Source organism: Takifugu flavidus, chromosome 15, assembly GCF_003711565.1.
Source record: "Takifugu flavidus isolate HTHZ2018 chromosome 15, ASM371156v2, whole genome shotgun sequence".
NCBI lineage: Eukaryota > Metazoa > Chordata > Actinopteri > Tetraodontiformes > Tetraodontidae > Takifugu > Takifugu flavidus.
Genome location: NC_079534.1, coordinates 12,412,772 through 12,427,627, shown reverse-complemented (window position 1 = coordinate 12,427,627; position 14,856 = coordinate 12,412,772). Strand labels below are relative to the sequence as shown.

At 45.9% G+C, this 14,856-nt stretch overlaps 1 protein-coding gene across 14 annotated transcripts in view; it reads left to right on the top strand.

Moving 5' to 3' along the window:
* LOC130538382 (piezo-type mechanosensitive ion channel component 2) overlaps positions 1-14,856 on the top strand; it is a 46,020-nt gene that overhangs the window by 18,751 nt on the left and 12,413 nt on the right. For 8 of the 14 annotated variants that reach the window (XR_008953857.1, XM_057055869.1, XM_057055867.1 and 5 more), the window contains 23 exons: positions 351-544; positions 915-1,063; positions 1,144-1,317; positions 3,536-3,822; positions 4,463-4,623; positions 4,724-4,987; positions 5,109-5,309; positions 5,411-5,615; positions 5,706-5,807; positions 5,880-6,045; positions 7,914-8,157; positions 8,613-8,724; positions 8,808-8,961; positions 9,101-9,190; positions 9,838-9,965; positions 10,175-10,243; positions 11,374-11,477; positions 11,617-11,715; positions 12,040-12,160; positions 12,240-12,320; positions 12,414-12,580; positions 12,656-12,849; positions 13,453-13,626. Coding sequence is in view for 13 of the 14 variants with exons in the window: in XM_057055869.1 (XP_056911849.1) it covers positions 351-544; positions 915-1,063; positions 1,144-1,317; positions 3,536-3,822; positions 4,463-4,623; positions 4,724-4,987; positions 5,109-5,309; positions 5,411-5,615; positions 5,706-5,807; positions 5,880-6,045; positions 7,914-8,157; positions 8,613-8,724; positions 8,808-8,961; positions 9,101-9,190; positions 9,838-9,965; positions 10,175-10,243; positions 11,374-11,477; positions 11,617-11,715; positions 12,040-12,160; positions 12,240-12,320; positions 12,414-12,580; positions 12,656-12,849; positions 13,453-13,626 (3,640 nt within the window). In the remaining variant the exon portion in view is untranslated. The remainder of the gene's footprint in view (positions 1-350; positions 545-914; positions 1,064-1,143; positions 1,318-3,535; positions 3,823-4,462; positions 4,624-4,723; positions 4,988-5,108; positions 5,310-5,410; positions 5,616-5,705; positions 5,808-5,879; positions 6,046-7,913; positions 8,158-8,612; positions 8,725-8,807; positions 8,962-9,100; positions 9,191-9,837; positions 9,966-10,174; positions 10,244-11,373; positions 11,478-11,616; positions 11,716-12,039; positions 12,161-12,239; positions 12,321-12,413; positions 12,581-12,655; positions 12,850-13,452; positions 13,627-14,856) is intronic. The other 6 variants (XM_057055868.1, XM_057055870.1, XM_057055873.1 and 3 more) reach the window with 6 other exon arrangements.

Genomic DNA, 14,856 nt, shown 5'->3' with positions numbered 1-14,856 from the left:
TTCTTCTCCAGTCTTTTCACTCCCTCCGGGGACTTCCAGGAAGTCCTGAGCTAACTATGGAACTATCAAGTCATTTGTTGTTCTGATAATTTGTCCCCGAGACAATGAAGACATGTTTTAAATAATAAAACATCGGAAAAACGAAAACGTCTCCCAGATGGTGACTTAATCTGCCACAGTTAAACTTGGGGACACTGGGAAAAGCTGCCGGCGGCGACGCAATTTGAGGGTTTTAAGTCTTTTTAAAGGTTTCAAATGGCTGCAGATATCGATATACGGCATTTGCAGGTATTTATTTTTATTATTAGGTTATTATTTTTTGCCCTAATCAAGAGTGTTTGGTGTTATAGAGGAAAAGGAATCGGAGGCGGGAGGGGAGCAAGACATCATGCAGGTCCTGGGTAAGATGGTGATGGCGCTGCTGGTTAAATACTGGATCTACATCTGTGGCGGGATGTTCTTCTTCGTCAGCTTCGAGGGAAGAATCGTCATGTACAAGATCATCTACATGATGATGTTCCTCTCCTGCGTGGCGCTTTATCAGGTACTGAAGCTGCATTTCATACGAGAACAGCATCATTTCTGCTCGTGTATAATTGGAATAATAACAGAATGAGTATCCTCCTGAATGGACCACCTGAAGCTAAATGAGATCAATTTAAACACGTAAATATTTGCTTAGCTTCTGTACGTGTTTATGCCTCAGAAGCTTCCAAATTTAATCTTGCGACGAGTTTTAGCATGTCGTAAAACACGCGTACAGCAGTTTTATATTGCCCGATCCCTTCTGTTTTATAATCTCCTTCCACAATAAAACACCCACATAATGACGGCCTCCATGTGCGTGTTCTAATTTAATTCATGGCAGCGCTCGTAAAAGGCTTTGATCAACAAACCCAGACTGTCTTATCTAGGTGCACTTTGAGTGGTGGCGGAGGGTCCTGAAGTACTTCTGGATGTCCGTGGTGATATACACCATGATGGTCCTTATCCTCATCTACACCTGCCAGTTTGAGAGCTCGATGCCCTTCTGGTCCAACGTAACACACATGGACATAGAGAGGTGAGCTGACACCCCCCCGGTTTCGGCTCCTCGCACTTCCTGTTTAACCTCACTCTTGGTTTTATTTTCCATATTTACAGCTTGAACGACCTCGGGCTGGAGAAGTTTAGCCTGGCCATGCTTTTCACCAGGATATTCATCCCCGCTTCCTTCCTGTTGGTGTGCATACTCCACCTGCATTACTTCCACGAACGCTTCCTCCAGCTCACAGACCTGGAGGCCCTGGTGGCCAAAGAGGAGAGCACTATCTACAGGTGAGACCCTTCCGGCGCCGTTTTGCTCGTTTTTTGCGATGTATATTTAAAATCTTCACCTTCACAAGTGAGCCTTGTATCGGCTAAGCTCATCCGATTCTGTTTTCATTGTGTTTCTAAGTTCATTTTAGTTGTGAACTCTTCTGTTATAAAGATCTTGTACTGAGGGAATCTGAATCGGGCGTTAATGGTTGTACGGAGAGCTCGGTTTTCCAGCCCGTTCTGTGGCCGGTTTGTGCTGGTTTTTCCCACCAAATCCACCTCCCGCGTCGCTCATCTCTGCTCTGCTTCTCTCTGTGACCTGCTTCCATCTTCTCTGCTGCCATTTCCTCTCAGCCATGCTAAAGTCAGTGGGCGTGTCTATCTGATCATGAATAGGTGGGTATCTGCTTGATTTCTTTGGCATCCATGACCTCTTTTTTCCCACCTGTGAGTGTCAAACTCTTTATTACTTTCATTATTTTGCCTGTTGCCTTCATATTTTGGGTTCTTTTATCTCTCTCCTTATTTCCTCCTCCCTCTAAGCCCAGAAATTCTGTTCTAAGACCCCTCTATGTGGCTCTTAAGGGTTCGTTGTGGTTCAGGAGGGTGAACCAGTTCCTACGCAGATTGGGTTCGCCATTTATGGGTCCACACGAGCAAATAGGGGCTCATTCATGAATTGTATTTACAGACTTTAGATTTGATTAGACATTGTGCACATTGTACAAAGAAGAGTCAAATCACAACACGAGCTAGCAATAAGGAAAACCCAGGAGATATTCCGTGAAATGGGCCTAGAGATGATATGACTTTATGATTATATGTTTCCTTTAGATAATGAACAAATTTTGGTCTCCTTGGCAAAGACAATGCGAGTTATGATCCAATACGACGTCATACTAGAATCTGGAAACGGTGAAGCTTGGCCCTGGTCTGCGTAGGGTTTTGGGGAAGCTTAAACGAGGCGTTACACCTTCAGTTGAGCATGGTTAACCCCCAGTAAACCCCTTTTGTCTCATTTTCTGGACCGAAGTTCAGAAAATGATTCCTGGAGTCATTCTGAAATGCATTTGAACTCAAATGACGGCAGCTTCAGCCTGACTGTGTTGGTTTATCTTGTTGTGTTGTGTAACCTCGTTGTTCTGACCAGCATCAAGCAAAAAATTCCGACTCAGCAGAGCAAGTAAGTGCCGAAACGTGTTGACCAAATGCTTGACTTGACATGCGGCCGTTTCATGCAAGCCAGACCCGACCTTTGACCTTGCCCCTCTGCCTGAGAAGAAGTTTGCCCCACAAAAATCCCACAAACCAAACCAAGCGGGCTCATATGGTAGCGAATGCTAATGGAATGTGCAATGTTTATAAGTTCCAATGCTTGATGACATGCTGCTCTGCTGTCCATGCAGAGCTGATGATTCCCATTAGATCATTTGCATCAGAGCCTTTTAAAGATGTGGCTGAGTGCATGGTATATTTATGAGGACATGTTGGTTTTTAATAAGCTGCCCTGTTTATTATAAGGCTAAGGTGTGCAGTAAATAGAGGAGTAGGACATGTTTTATTGAAAAAGTAAACTTGGGAAACAAGGAGACCATTGTTCCATCACCTCTCCAGGGTCTCTAACCTAAGTATGAAAAAATATGCTTGAAATGAAGACTTGGAGTCATTTATGGACATTTAGAACAAAAAAAAAACCCGCCAAGAAAGCTGAATAGATAATTCTGTTGGAGATGACTTTTCATCATTCCTTGAGTCTAATTTAATTTATCACTGGAATCGTCCCAGCATAGGTCTCTGCTAATGATTTGTGGAAGACTTACTGAGGGGACGGTTAGAAAAACCTCCGCGTCAGCAACATGACCAACAAAGTAAGAGTGGCTGGAGTGGTAAAATCCTTCAGCTGCCAAATATTTCTGTTAGCGGCAGGAAGGAAAGAACTTAATTAAACAATAGATGGAATGTTTTCTGCTCACAAAAACATGCATGGATCCCAAAACTGTTAGTTCTGCAGGCCTGTAGTCAGATGGTCCTGGTCAGTTCTGAGGTACTTCCCATTTCACCGTTCCTTCCATACTAATATTGAGAGAATCAATTCTGAGTGAAGACGTTGAAGATTCGGCGAGGCCTTTATCAAGGCTGCCGCAGAGGGAAGGGTTGATAAAGGAAGAAGTCCTCATGAGTAAGGAACACACAGGCACGCGTGTGTGTGGGTGTGTAATTCCTGATGTGTCTCCAGGCTGGTGCACCAGGATGGAAGCCTGGCAGATCTCACCATGCTCAGTGCCAGTTCAGTGGAGGCCACGCTGACCAGAGACGAGCAGGAGCCTCAGGAGGAGCAGAAAGAGTGGGGGGCAGAGTGTAAGGAGCAGCCTCTGGTGGTGGTCATCCCACCTGCCGACATGATCGGAGAGAAGACCGGAATCTTCTCTGAGCAGCGGCAGTCCAGCACGGACGAGAGCTACCACTGCAGCGCGGGGACGGAGCCTGAGCCGAGCACCGAGCAGAGCACCGAGCAGAGCTCCGGTAACAAACGCTAATGCTAACCATGGCGCTACGATCTCTGATGGTATCCGAGTCAAGAGGACCAGTGGAGGAGTGGCACGCCACTGGAAATGTTGCTGCTGCTTTCATTCATTTCTGTCTGTTCAAGAGTTTATTAGCAACCCAGAAGACATTTGATTAGTGGGTTGAGGCAGGAAAAGTCTGCATCATAATTGTGTCTGATTTACAGATTTTAATATGATTATTAGGATTCCATCGACAATTCTTTTCATTTGGTTACTAAAATATAGCAAAATGGCAATTTTTTGTACCTAGTTTGAAGTTACACTGGTTAAAACTAATGGTGCGTACCATATAAGTATTAATAAACGGCATCATTCTCTAAGTTAGTGAGTATATAAGTGAGTTACAACCAACTGAAGTATTTGTCAGGTTGACTAAGGGAGGAGTTGGATACATTAATGACCTTTTCAAATTAAATGTGATTAAACAATACAGAATGCAGCTGTTGTGGGATGTATTATATTAGCAGTATTTAATAATATATTGTCAACAGAGGACTCTTTTTGAGCCGTGAAAGTGGGAAATCTTCATTTTTCATGGATTTTTGTCCACTTTTCCTGCCCGAATGAATCAGTTGGGGTTCTGTTTTTTGAATCAGATCTGAAGAACAAATGGCACCTGGTGGTCGACCGCCTCACTGTGCTCTTCCTCAAGTTCCTGGAGTATTTCCACAAACTGCAGCTCTTCATCTGGTGGCTGCTGGAAATCCACATCATCAAGATCGTGTCCTGCTACATTGTCCTGTTCGCCATTAATGAGGTAGGAAAAAGCGCAGCAGCGTGGCGGCGCCACCGCTGAAGGAACCAGCTGAGGGTGTTTTTATTCTCACTTTGTTTTCCTGATGTCGCCGTCTCTGCAGGTGTCTCTGTTGAATTATGTCTTTTTGGTGTCCTGGGCCTTTGCCTTGCCCTACAGCCACTATCGCCCCCTGGCCTCCAGCGTGTGCACTGTGTGGACATGCATCATCACTATATGCAAAATGTTGTACCAGCTTAAATCTATAAACCCTTTGTCTTACTCCAAAAACTGCTCTCTGGTGAATATTTCTTTACCGCAAGAACTTGTGGAACCAGCACACTGGGTGGGCCTGAGGAAGTCTAACGACCTGCTGGATTACCTCAGGGTGAGCGGAGATCACCAGATGCCTTCTTTTTTATTTAAATATAAATATTCCTGCTAGGTGGTATGGTTAGTTTTACCGAATGTTGAATGATAAGTGTTAAGACTGGATTCTCTCTGTGCAGAACAATCTGTTGATGCTCGCTCTGCTGGCGTTCGAGGTGACCATCTACCGCCATCAGAAATACTACAGAGTGAGGAACAAACTGTCGCCTCCTGCTTCCAGGATCATTTTCCACGACATCACGCGCCAGCACCTGGACGACGGCATCGCCAGCTGCATTAAATACTTCATCAACTACTTCTTTTACAAGTTTGGACTTGAGGTAGAACGCAAAAAAACCCCAACTTAAATCTTCATCCATCGTCTGGTAAAAAAGCCTCTTCATGCGTGCTCCACTCGTGTGTGTGTCCCCCCCCCCCACAGACCTGCCTGTTGTTGGGGGTCAATGTGATCGGCCAGCGTATGGATTTCTATGCTATGCTTCACGCCTTCGCCTTGATTGCAGTTATGTATAAGCGCCGGAGGAAAGCCATAGCGGAGATCTGGCCCAAATATTGCCTGTTCCTGGCGTGCATGCTGACCGTGCAGTACTTCGTCTGCATCGGGATCCCACCAGCAGCCTGTAAAGGTGGGTGACGTCCCATTTTGGTCAACCTGGGGTCAGTTATTGTGTGTGGCTGCGCGTGTGCAGCCGTAACGTGCATGATTTTCATTTCAGATTACCCCTGGAGGTTTCCCAACTCTACGACAGATTCCAACGTGGTGAAGTGGCTGTACGTTCCCGACTTCAAAACCAAACCCGACTCGTCATTCCTCATCTGTAGGTGGCATCTGTGAAATGTTGTGTGGTTGTTGGGCGGCTTTTGCGAGAGTTTCTCCTCGTCCTTTCCAGACGACTTCATGCTGCTGCTGTGCGCCTCGCTCCAGAGGCAGGTCTTTGACGACGAGAACAAGGCGGCCGTTCGGCTGATGGCTGGAGACAACGTGGAAATCTGTAGAGACCTGGACGCGGCCTCCTTCAGCGTGCATAACCCCGTCCCCGACTTCATCCACTGCAGGTACACTTGGCTCCGATTGTGCCGTCATGAGGGAGTCAGCTAGTCCTTAGCCCCCCCCCCCGTTCTAGCCTGCAAAGATGGCTTCTTTGAAACCATCTGTCTTTCCCCCTGCTGTCCCCGACTGAGTGTCCTCGTCTCTCATGTGTCTTTCAGAGACAGGAATACCGCAAATGTAGGCAGTGATGCTGTTTTGGTGTGAATCCTTCCTGTTTATTCGGGTAAACTTGATCCGCTGTCGTGATTCACGATGCGAGTCCGAATCCTCGTCCAGGTGTCGGACACATTTCTCAACCGTCGGTCCTGAAGTAGCCGTTCTCATTCTGTTGCTGCCGACAACAGTCCGGACACGGAGGCGACTTTGTCGGAAACCGTTGTTTCTTCTGGGCCTGGTTTTATTTCTTTGAATTCTTCAGGGGGGCAAAATCCTGGGAGTTCCCGATATGTTTTGTGGTGTTTTCAGATAATTTCCAGATGTTCGCCCAGGTTTTATGTAACTGAGTGACTGTTGCTGCATCAACTGAGACGTTTGACCTATCGCATGTGTTATTGTTGCCTGTCCATCTGTCCATTTCCTGTCAACCAAAGCAGTTATTTATTTATTTATTTATTTATTTAGTCATTTTGACTAAAATTCAGTTTGTGTTCTTGAGTCATACGACTCTTTAGTGGGTTTCACGTGTGACTCAGGCTGTTTTCAGTAAAACGGAGCTTCACTCAACTGGCCCTGGTGACGGGAATAAAGACAAAGGAAGCGATCTTTATTTGTGGAGCCCAGCAATCTTGATCTCACAAAGCAGCCGTTCAAATTTATGTGGCGATGTGACGGTTAAAAAAATGTGTGGACGCAGCTCAGAACTTGGGCTGAAGGTACAAATCGAGGCAGATGTTGGCCAGGAAATAACACAAACCATGAGGTTTTGAAAGGAAGGGAAATAGAAAATAAGCAAGCAAGACGGCGAGAGCATCCTGACCTGTCCACAGAAATGGATTATGTGCTCTTCACGTTTCACTGTTTGGACGCGCAAAGTGGACAAGTCTTTTATTAACGTACTCTGTGTCCATCAACAAGCCCTAGTACAGAAAAAAAAACGTATACAGCCCTACAGCCTGTCTGTCCACGCCACGGCAGCCCTGCACTTATTCCATCGTTTCCCTCCAGGATCGGATTACGGATACGGGGTGGAGAAGAAATCCATAATCTACAAAAACACTCTGTCCATCACTTTGTGACACAGACGCTTTTGCCCTGTACTCTAACTCAATAAATAGCTTTTAAGTATGGAAAAGGTATTTTCTCCCCCTGATGAAGACGGACACTTGCTCTCCCAGCCTATCAACGCCTCATCAGGGCTCCATCTGACCTCTGCAGCTGAATTTAACGGCTGATTAACGCCATGTTCGACGGGTCACCTTCATTGGACAGACTTTCTGTTCTAAAGCGGAACTAAAATAATGAACAGCGAATATACAATTAAATATCAACCAGCGCCCTCCTGATAAAGCCGTGACTTGGTGTCCTTATGGTCACCTTAAGGTTCAGCAACCTGAAGACAGAGGATGCTTCCTCCAAGGAACTTGGGAGTTCAGGGGATAGCGATGTTACCTGGTAGGAGAGAAAACCAGGTTCGTCTATGGCCCTGGAGGACTGGATTTGGGCAGCCCTGGTGTAGAGCCTCAGGGTGTAGGACTTGGGTTGGACTTGATACTGACTTGTGTCATGTGCTTGAAGTTGGCCACAAGTGCTGAGCCACGCGCCTGCTTGTCTTGGCTGCTATGATCCCCGACAGGAGCTTCCATGTTGTCCTGAGACAGTGTTATTGCCCGTCCCCCGGGACATTTGGTTTATTGTTTTTACCGCTGTCTTGCAGGTCCTACCTCGACATGCTGAAGGTCATCATGTTTAGCTACCTGTTCTGGTTTGTCCTCACCATCATCTTCATCACGGGCACCACACGTATCAGCATCTTCTGCATGGGCTACTTGGTGGCCTGCTTCTATTTCCTGCTCTTTGGTGGCGAACTGTTGCTAAAACCAATCAAAAAGATCCTGCACTACTGGGACTTTCTGATTGCCTACAACATCTTTGTCATCACCATGAAGAACATTTTGTCTGTGAGTTTGGCTGGGTTTGTTTGTTTTTAGTTTATATATCTATCTATAAAACACACACACGCCTCCCTGTACTGCTATCTTTGTGAGGAATTCCATAGTCATCATGCTTTACCCAGCTTCCTACCCCAACCCTGACCATCCCAACTAACCCCCGATCCTCACGCTAACCTAAACCCAATTCTAACCTCAGCCTTAAATCCATGCTTTAACCCCCAAACAGTCATTTAAAGTTCTGAGGAGCAGTCAACATGTCCTCACTTCTCAAAAATGTCCTCACTTTGCTAGTAGAATGCAGATTTTGGTATTATGTAGTAAGTACACAGACACATATATATTGTAATACTGCCACCTATAGATCATTTGCTTAAACGGTTGTTGACAAAGACGTACAAATAAATGTGTAACATAAGATATTGTGTACGTGCCACAATGACAAGTGGGTGTTTTTTCTTTAGATTCTGGCTTGTGGTTACATCAACTCTCTGATGGTGAACCACTGCTGGTTGATTCAGCTGTTCAGCCTGGCCTGCACCATCAAAGGTTACAACATCAACAACATGCAAACGTGTGAGTATTTTACCTTTTTCGAAGTGAAGTAAATGGATGAAATGGATCAGATCGACTGTGTCTGATCGCCACTGGCGTTGCAGCCGAACAAATCTGCGATCTGCCGAGAAATGAGGCCGGCATCATCTGGGACAGCATCTGTTTCGCCTTCCTGCTGCTGCAGAGACGAGTCTTCATGAGTTACTATTTTCTCCACGTGGTGGCCGACATCAGAGCATCCCAGATTCTGGCATCCAGGTAGGGAGCGGGAAGAAGAAGGGGTGAAAGGAAAAGAAGTAAAGCTGCTCCTTGTTTGAAGGAGGGCCGCTTTGGTGACGGTCCCTCCGCTTGGTGGGTTTGCTGCACAGATTTATGCTGATGCCGTTGTGTGTTGCAGAGGAGCTGAGCTTTTCCAGGCCACTATAGTGAAGGCGGTGAGAGCCAGACTGGAGGAAGAGCGTAAATCTGTGGAGCAGCTGAAGAGACAGTGAGCCTTGAATATCTGATTTATTTGATCCAAGACCCTTTCATTTTAACGGCATCCATTTGTCTCTGACATTGGAAAAGATGCTACTTCTATAGATCTAAATTATAAAACAAGATTGGTGTGTTTGTTTGTTTTTTGTGTAATTTAGCTTTAAGCACATGCTAATGGCAGCTATGATATCCTTAATTACTCTTCCCTTTTAAGCTGGAGTCAACTCTTCCTGTGTCCATTTCAATTAAATGGGCATTTAGAGTGTCAGTAGATAGAAACCATTTATTTCTTAACGGGGCTTTTATTTTGAAATCTTGACAGGAAATCTGTGACATGTTCCCACGTATGCTGTTTCCACAGCAAATGTAGATATTGGTTATTATGAATAATATATTCATATTATTATTGTGCATTTAAGTGATGTATTATGTCAAACGTTATATCAGGCCTGACCAGAATATGGTAAAAAAAACGTCTCCGTGATGTCATGCACTTATGGTGATCTCAGGAGTTACTCACTCCGATAATATCTACTCACTTACTCTAACAAGCACTCTGCTACGACATGCACTAATTTCCACGTGCAGTCTCATGGGTCGTTGGTGAAGTTCCTCTTTGTCGATACACTCTTTTTGCTTTCTCTTTGATCTAATCAGGATGGAGCGCATTAAGGTGAGGCAGCAAAAGTTTAAGAGGGGCAAAGAGAAGATGCTGAGCATAGCACAGGAGTCTGGAGATGGACAGACCCTCATCCAGCCTGAGGACGATGATGATGACGATGATGGTATGAGGGCAGGTTGGAGACGGTGTTACATGGTAGCGCTCGAGGGGGTGGAAGTGTGTTTGGGTTAGCTTAAGATAGTACCATAAGCTGTGCTGTTGTGTGACTAATAATTTCTTAAAAAAACAACTGAAGTGAAGATATTCCTTGGAGTTTAGCCACAAATACATTTTCTTATCCAATTTTGCATTGCTGTATTTGTGAAATTTTAGGAGCGCATCGAGCGAAAGCCAAGACCAAAAAAAAGCAGTGGTGGAGGCCGTGGGTTGACCATGCTTCCAGTAGGTTGATGCTCCAACCCTCCTTTTTCTCTTCCTCCACTCTCATTGGCCCTTGTGTCCTTGACCAGAACGTTGAGGATTCCAATACTGACCCAGGGCTCTGAAGGCACCGACACAGTAGTGGCGCTCCATCCAGTCTTTAGTCCTTTTCTGTCTCTATTTAAGGCCCCACGTATGTAAAGACGGCACAAACAGCGTGAGGAGAAATACAGGAAGATGGTATAGAACCGTCGGCATGATTGCAGAGCAGGGCTGCCTTAAATAGACAAGATGAGGTGATGAAGAAAGAGAAAATCACTAATGGCTGGAGGTTGGTACTTGACACTGCTGAAAACAAAAATGTGAACACCGGACTGATCTTGGGAGCCTGCAGTATGGAATCGCTCTGTTGTTAAACACTGTCACGCAAAGACATGAATGTGAACCTGCCTTTATTCTCAGTACTGGAATAAAAGGATCGAGGGTTGATTCATTCTTTGTACGTGGACATGACAACCAAACAGGTGTGAGCCACGAGTCAATAAAAGAAAGATTGAACCTCCGGCGCACGTCTCTTATCGCATAAATACACAACAAACGTAAACAGTGGCTGCCTGTTTGGTAGGGTCTTACGCTGTTCTCTGCCCCCAGACGACATTTGCACCTCCGTTTAATCATCGTATCTCTGTCATTTGGTGTTTCATCTTTATTTGCCAGCATCCACCCTCACCTAAACTGCTCACTGTGGTTCTGTTCAAGGACATAAGTCAGCCTTGTTAATCCTATTGCTTCTGACACGTTACTAATCCAGCCAGGAGTCACTGGCTCTGTCAAATAGCTTGAAGGTAACATCGCTTGGTATGGCAAAGTCTTCAGTGCCGTGGACGGTTTCCCTTGAGTTTCCTTCTTAGAGCTGCTAAATGTCGAACGCTTTCTGCTTTTACCATCTCATCCTCTCGTTCAGAGTTGGTTTCTAAAAGTCAAACTTACTAGAGAGTCGATTTTAGAGTTCATTTGTTTTGAATTGCTTATTTTGAAGGTAAGTGTTTTGAGTTTTCCTCTTTTCAAAGCTTAATGTAAAAACGGCAGCTTCCTTTGGTGCGTGTACGTCTACTGTTTTTATTAAACGTGCCTCTTTACGCTCCCCTCAGTGGTTAGAAGCGGAGACTATTACTTATTTGAAACTGACAGTGAGGAGGAAGAGGAGGATGAGGAGAAAAAAGACGACGACTCGCCAAAGAAGTCGGCATTCCAGGTGAAGTTGAAGCCAAGCTTCCGGATCCGTCTCTGTCCCAGCTCCTGAATTAATTGGATTTCTCTTTGCTAACAAAGTCAGTCGCCGATGTCGTCGACTCATTTTCGACTAACCCTCTCTCGCTTTGTTGTCCTTCTAGCGGGCTATTGGAAAGTTTGTCTCTGCTCTTCTGGCTTTGCCCAAGTCTATCATTAAGCTGCCTAAATCTATTCTGCAGTACTTAATCAAAGCAGGAAAGGTGAAACTCTGTCCATTTAAGTCATAATTAGTGCCGCTCTGCCTCCTCGGCTCATGTTTGGTGCTCTGAAACTATCAGATCTCATCTGCATGAACTTTGTTTTGCTCCTGGTTGTGTTTTTGCAGTGGTTTCGGCCTCATTTGTGTGATGGTTGCGTGTTTATAAACTGTAAACGGGGCTCAGTTTTGACCCATCTTCAGAGTTCTTCTTTGCTTTTTATCGTGACAACTGCTTGAATCTTTCTCTTCTATTCTCGCTTTTGCTTGTAGTCATTTTTCCTTCCTGAACTTCATGTCATATTTATACTGGCGCCTTCCTCTCCAGTTTTTGTATCACGCCTGGATCACAGACCCCAAAGCCGCCCTGAGGGCGCGAGGCAGAGAGAAACGCAAATTTTGGAAAAAATACACGAGGGGAGTTCGACGCCATAGAAGCAAAAGAGACGGTGAGCAAGGTGGAATGTTGGAACGCTAATTCTGACCACCGTTTGACCGCGGGTGCCTTCTGTTTTTGTACCTGTTCAGCAGGTCATGCGACCATAGAGGTCGGAGAGCTCTCAGATACTCAAGGGAAAGGAGAGGAGAACAAGAAGTCCGGCGGTCCTGGTGAGTAGGGTTAAAACAGAAGGATATGTCAAACTAACACCGGAAACTCGCAGTCACCGGCTCCTTTTCTGTCCTCCGTCCAATTGTCCAAAGACAACATCATCAAGCGAGTCTTCAACATTATAAAGTTCACCTGGGAGCTTTTTCAGACCACAGTGGACAGCTTCACCAAGTGGATGAATGACATGTGTCGGGAGTATATCGACATCTCCACTGTGCTGCGAATAGAGCGCTGCATGCTGACCAGAGAGGTCAAGAAGGTACCAGCGGACTGGAAACATGGAAGCTCCATTAGGTCCGCTTGTTAATAACTGCTGAAATGCTCTCTGTACCAGGGAAACGTACCTTCCCGAGAGAGCATCCACGTCTACTACCAGAAGGCCATGAGGCTCAACATGTCCCGCCAGGCCAGTATAGCTCAGCTAAGTGAGGATGACTCGGCCTCCGGCTCCATGAGGTTCCGGAGGCGGCGAAGAGGCTACCACATGGAGAGCCAGGACTCCACGGCCTCCAGGGACAGCATTTCCAGGTACACGGCGCTTTTTAGCTGTCGAGCATGCAATGCATCATGGGAGCTTAGACAACAGGGAGACATTTGTCTGTTAGTGTTGAATAAATGATTAAAATCTGCATCCGTGAATATGTTTTAGTACAAATATGTATTCACGCTTTAATCCAGGGAGCGTGGAGCCCATCGAAATCGACTCGTCCGCTCCGAGTTTTTGAACTTGTCTGTGTCCACTTTGCTCTATTGATGCATGTCAAGCGCTCCATTACACTTCCAGTACTTTGAATAGAAGTGTGCGTGCGAATGCAGCCACAGGGTGGACTTGGGTTACAGTTACAGCCATTAGAACTGTTTCATTACAGTTTGTCTCACTGTTCAATAAAGGAGAGACAAATTCTGTAATACGGCTTCAGCGTGACCGCAATTTGGTTAGCAAAAAGTTTTAAAGAGGAAACATAATCAGATATTCTCGTTGTCAGGAGATCTGGACAGGCCTGCGTGACGACACTGAGTTCTTTGCCATTTTTCATGTCCATGAAGTCATCAAATCTATCGTTTTCCTCCTCGTTATTGTACTGTCGGGTTACTGCAATCACTGCATCTGTCGCTCCCATCGTCTCTCAGCGCCTTCACCGAGGCAACCACGCTGTTTTCTCGCCAGTCCACCTTGGAAGACCTCGATGGGATGCCGGAGTGCATTCCTAAAACCAGCGAGCGTGCCAGGCCAAAATTGCGCAAGATGTACAGCATGGACATGTCCAACTCTTCCATGGACAGTGGCAGCAGCTTCATGTCCAGGTGCCTGGCCTCCTCATCACGCCTTTGTATTCCCACCAGCATGAACACAATGACTGCATGCGCTCTTCTTTCATTCTCAGCTAAAATCCCCTATTTTTTAATGCTTCTTCATCTTTTGCTGGAGTACATGTCATCAAGAAAGCCGAAGAGTCTGAAAAGAATGACGTTTTTATCGCGTTTTAATCCTGTTTTCTGATTTATGCATTGAATAACTCCCAATCTCAGCTGAAAACAAGCCGAGAGAGATGGGTTTGCATAAGGTTTCACTCTCTTTTCATGTTCAGTCCCACTCAAACTTTAACTCAAACCTGCCACCGTTCAGAGATGTGGGTCTGATAGGATTTTCCCACTTTCTTAGCTATATTGTGCAACAGCCCTGGTCTGCAGAGAGCTTCAAAAACACCAGAGGGATCTCTCTTCCCAGAAGGGCACACCCTTAGATACGCTACAGAACACAGTGGTTAAGCAGAGAAATGTTACACAACGGTGGAACAAGAGCTGGACATTCCACAAAATAGAGGTGGTGATGGAGGCTTCCAACAGGATCAAATCAAATCAAATCAATCTTTATTTATATAGCGTCTTATACAATCAAAATTGTTTCAAGGCGCTTTCCAAAATCCCAGGGCCTAACCCCAGACAAGCAACAGTCGCAAGGAAAAACTCCCCTTTAACAGGAAGAAACCTTGAGCAGGACCAGGCTCATGTAGGGGGACCCTCCTGCTGATGGGGGGCTGGGTGAGGAGAGGAGAGAAGAGGGAGAGGAGAGGAGAGGAGAGGAGAGGAGAGGAGGAGAGGAGAGGAGAGGAGAGGAGAGGAGGAGAGGAGAGGAGAGGGGAGGGGAGGGGAGGGGAGGGGAGAGGAGAGGAGAGGAGAGGAGAGGAGAGAGAGAGGAGAGGAGAGGAGAGAGACACAGAGCACAGAAACACACACAAAAATACACCATTTATACAACGGGTCAGCGGGGCTGGAGGTCATCATGCAGCTCCGAAGGCGGCGTTACCTGAAAAATAAATAGAGAGGGCGGGGGAGGGGAGAAGCAGAAAAACTACACAGGAATCAGCATAACTAGTCTGCTTGATGACGAGGAGGGAAGGAGAGGAGAGGAGAGGAAACCATGACCCAGTGGGGTGACAGAGGCCTGTCAGGTGATCATGTTTCCGGACCCCTGCAGCCTTGGCCTATAACAGCATAGCTAAGATGTGACCTAACGATTAGACGACCCCCTAA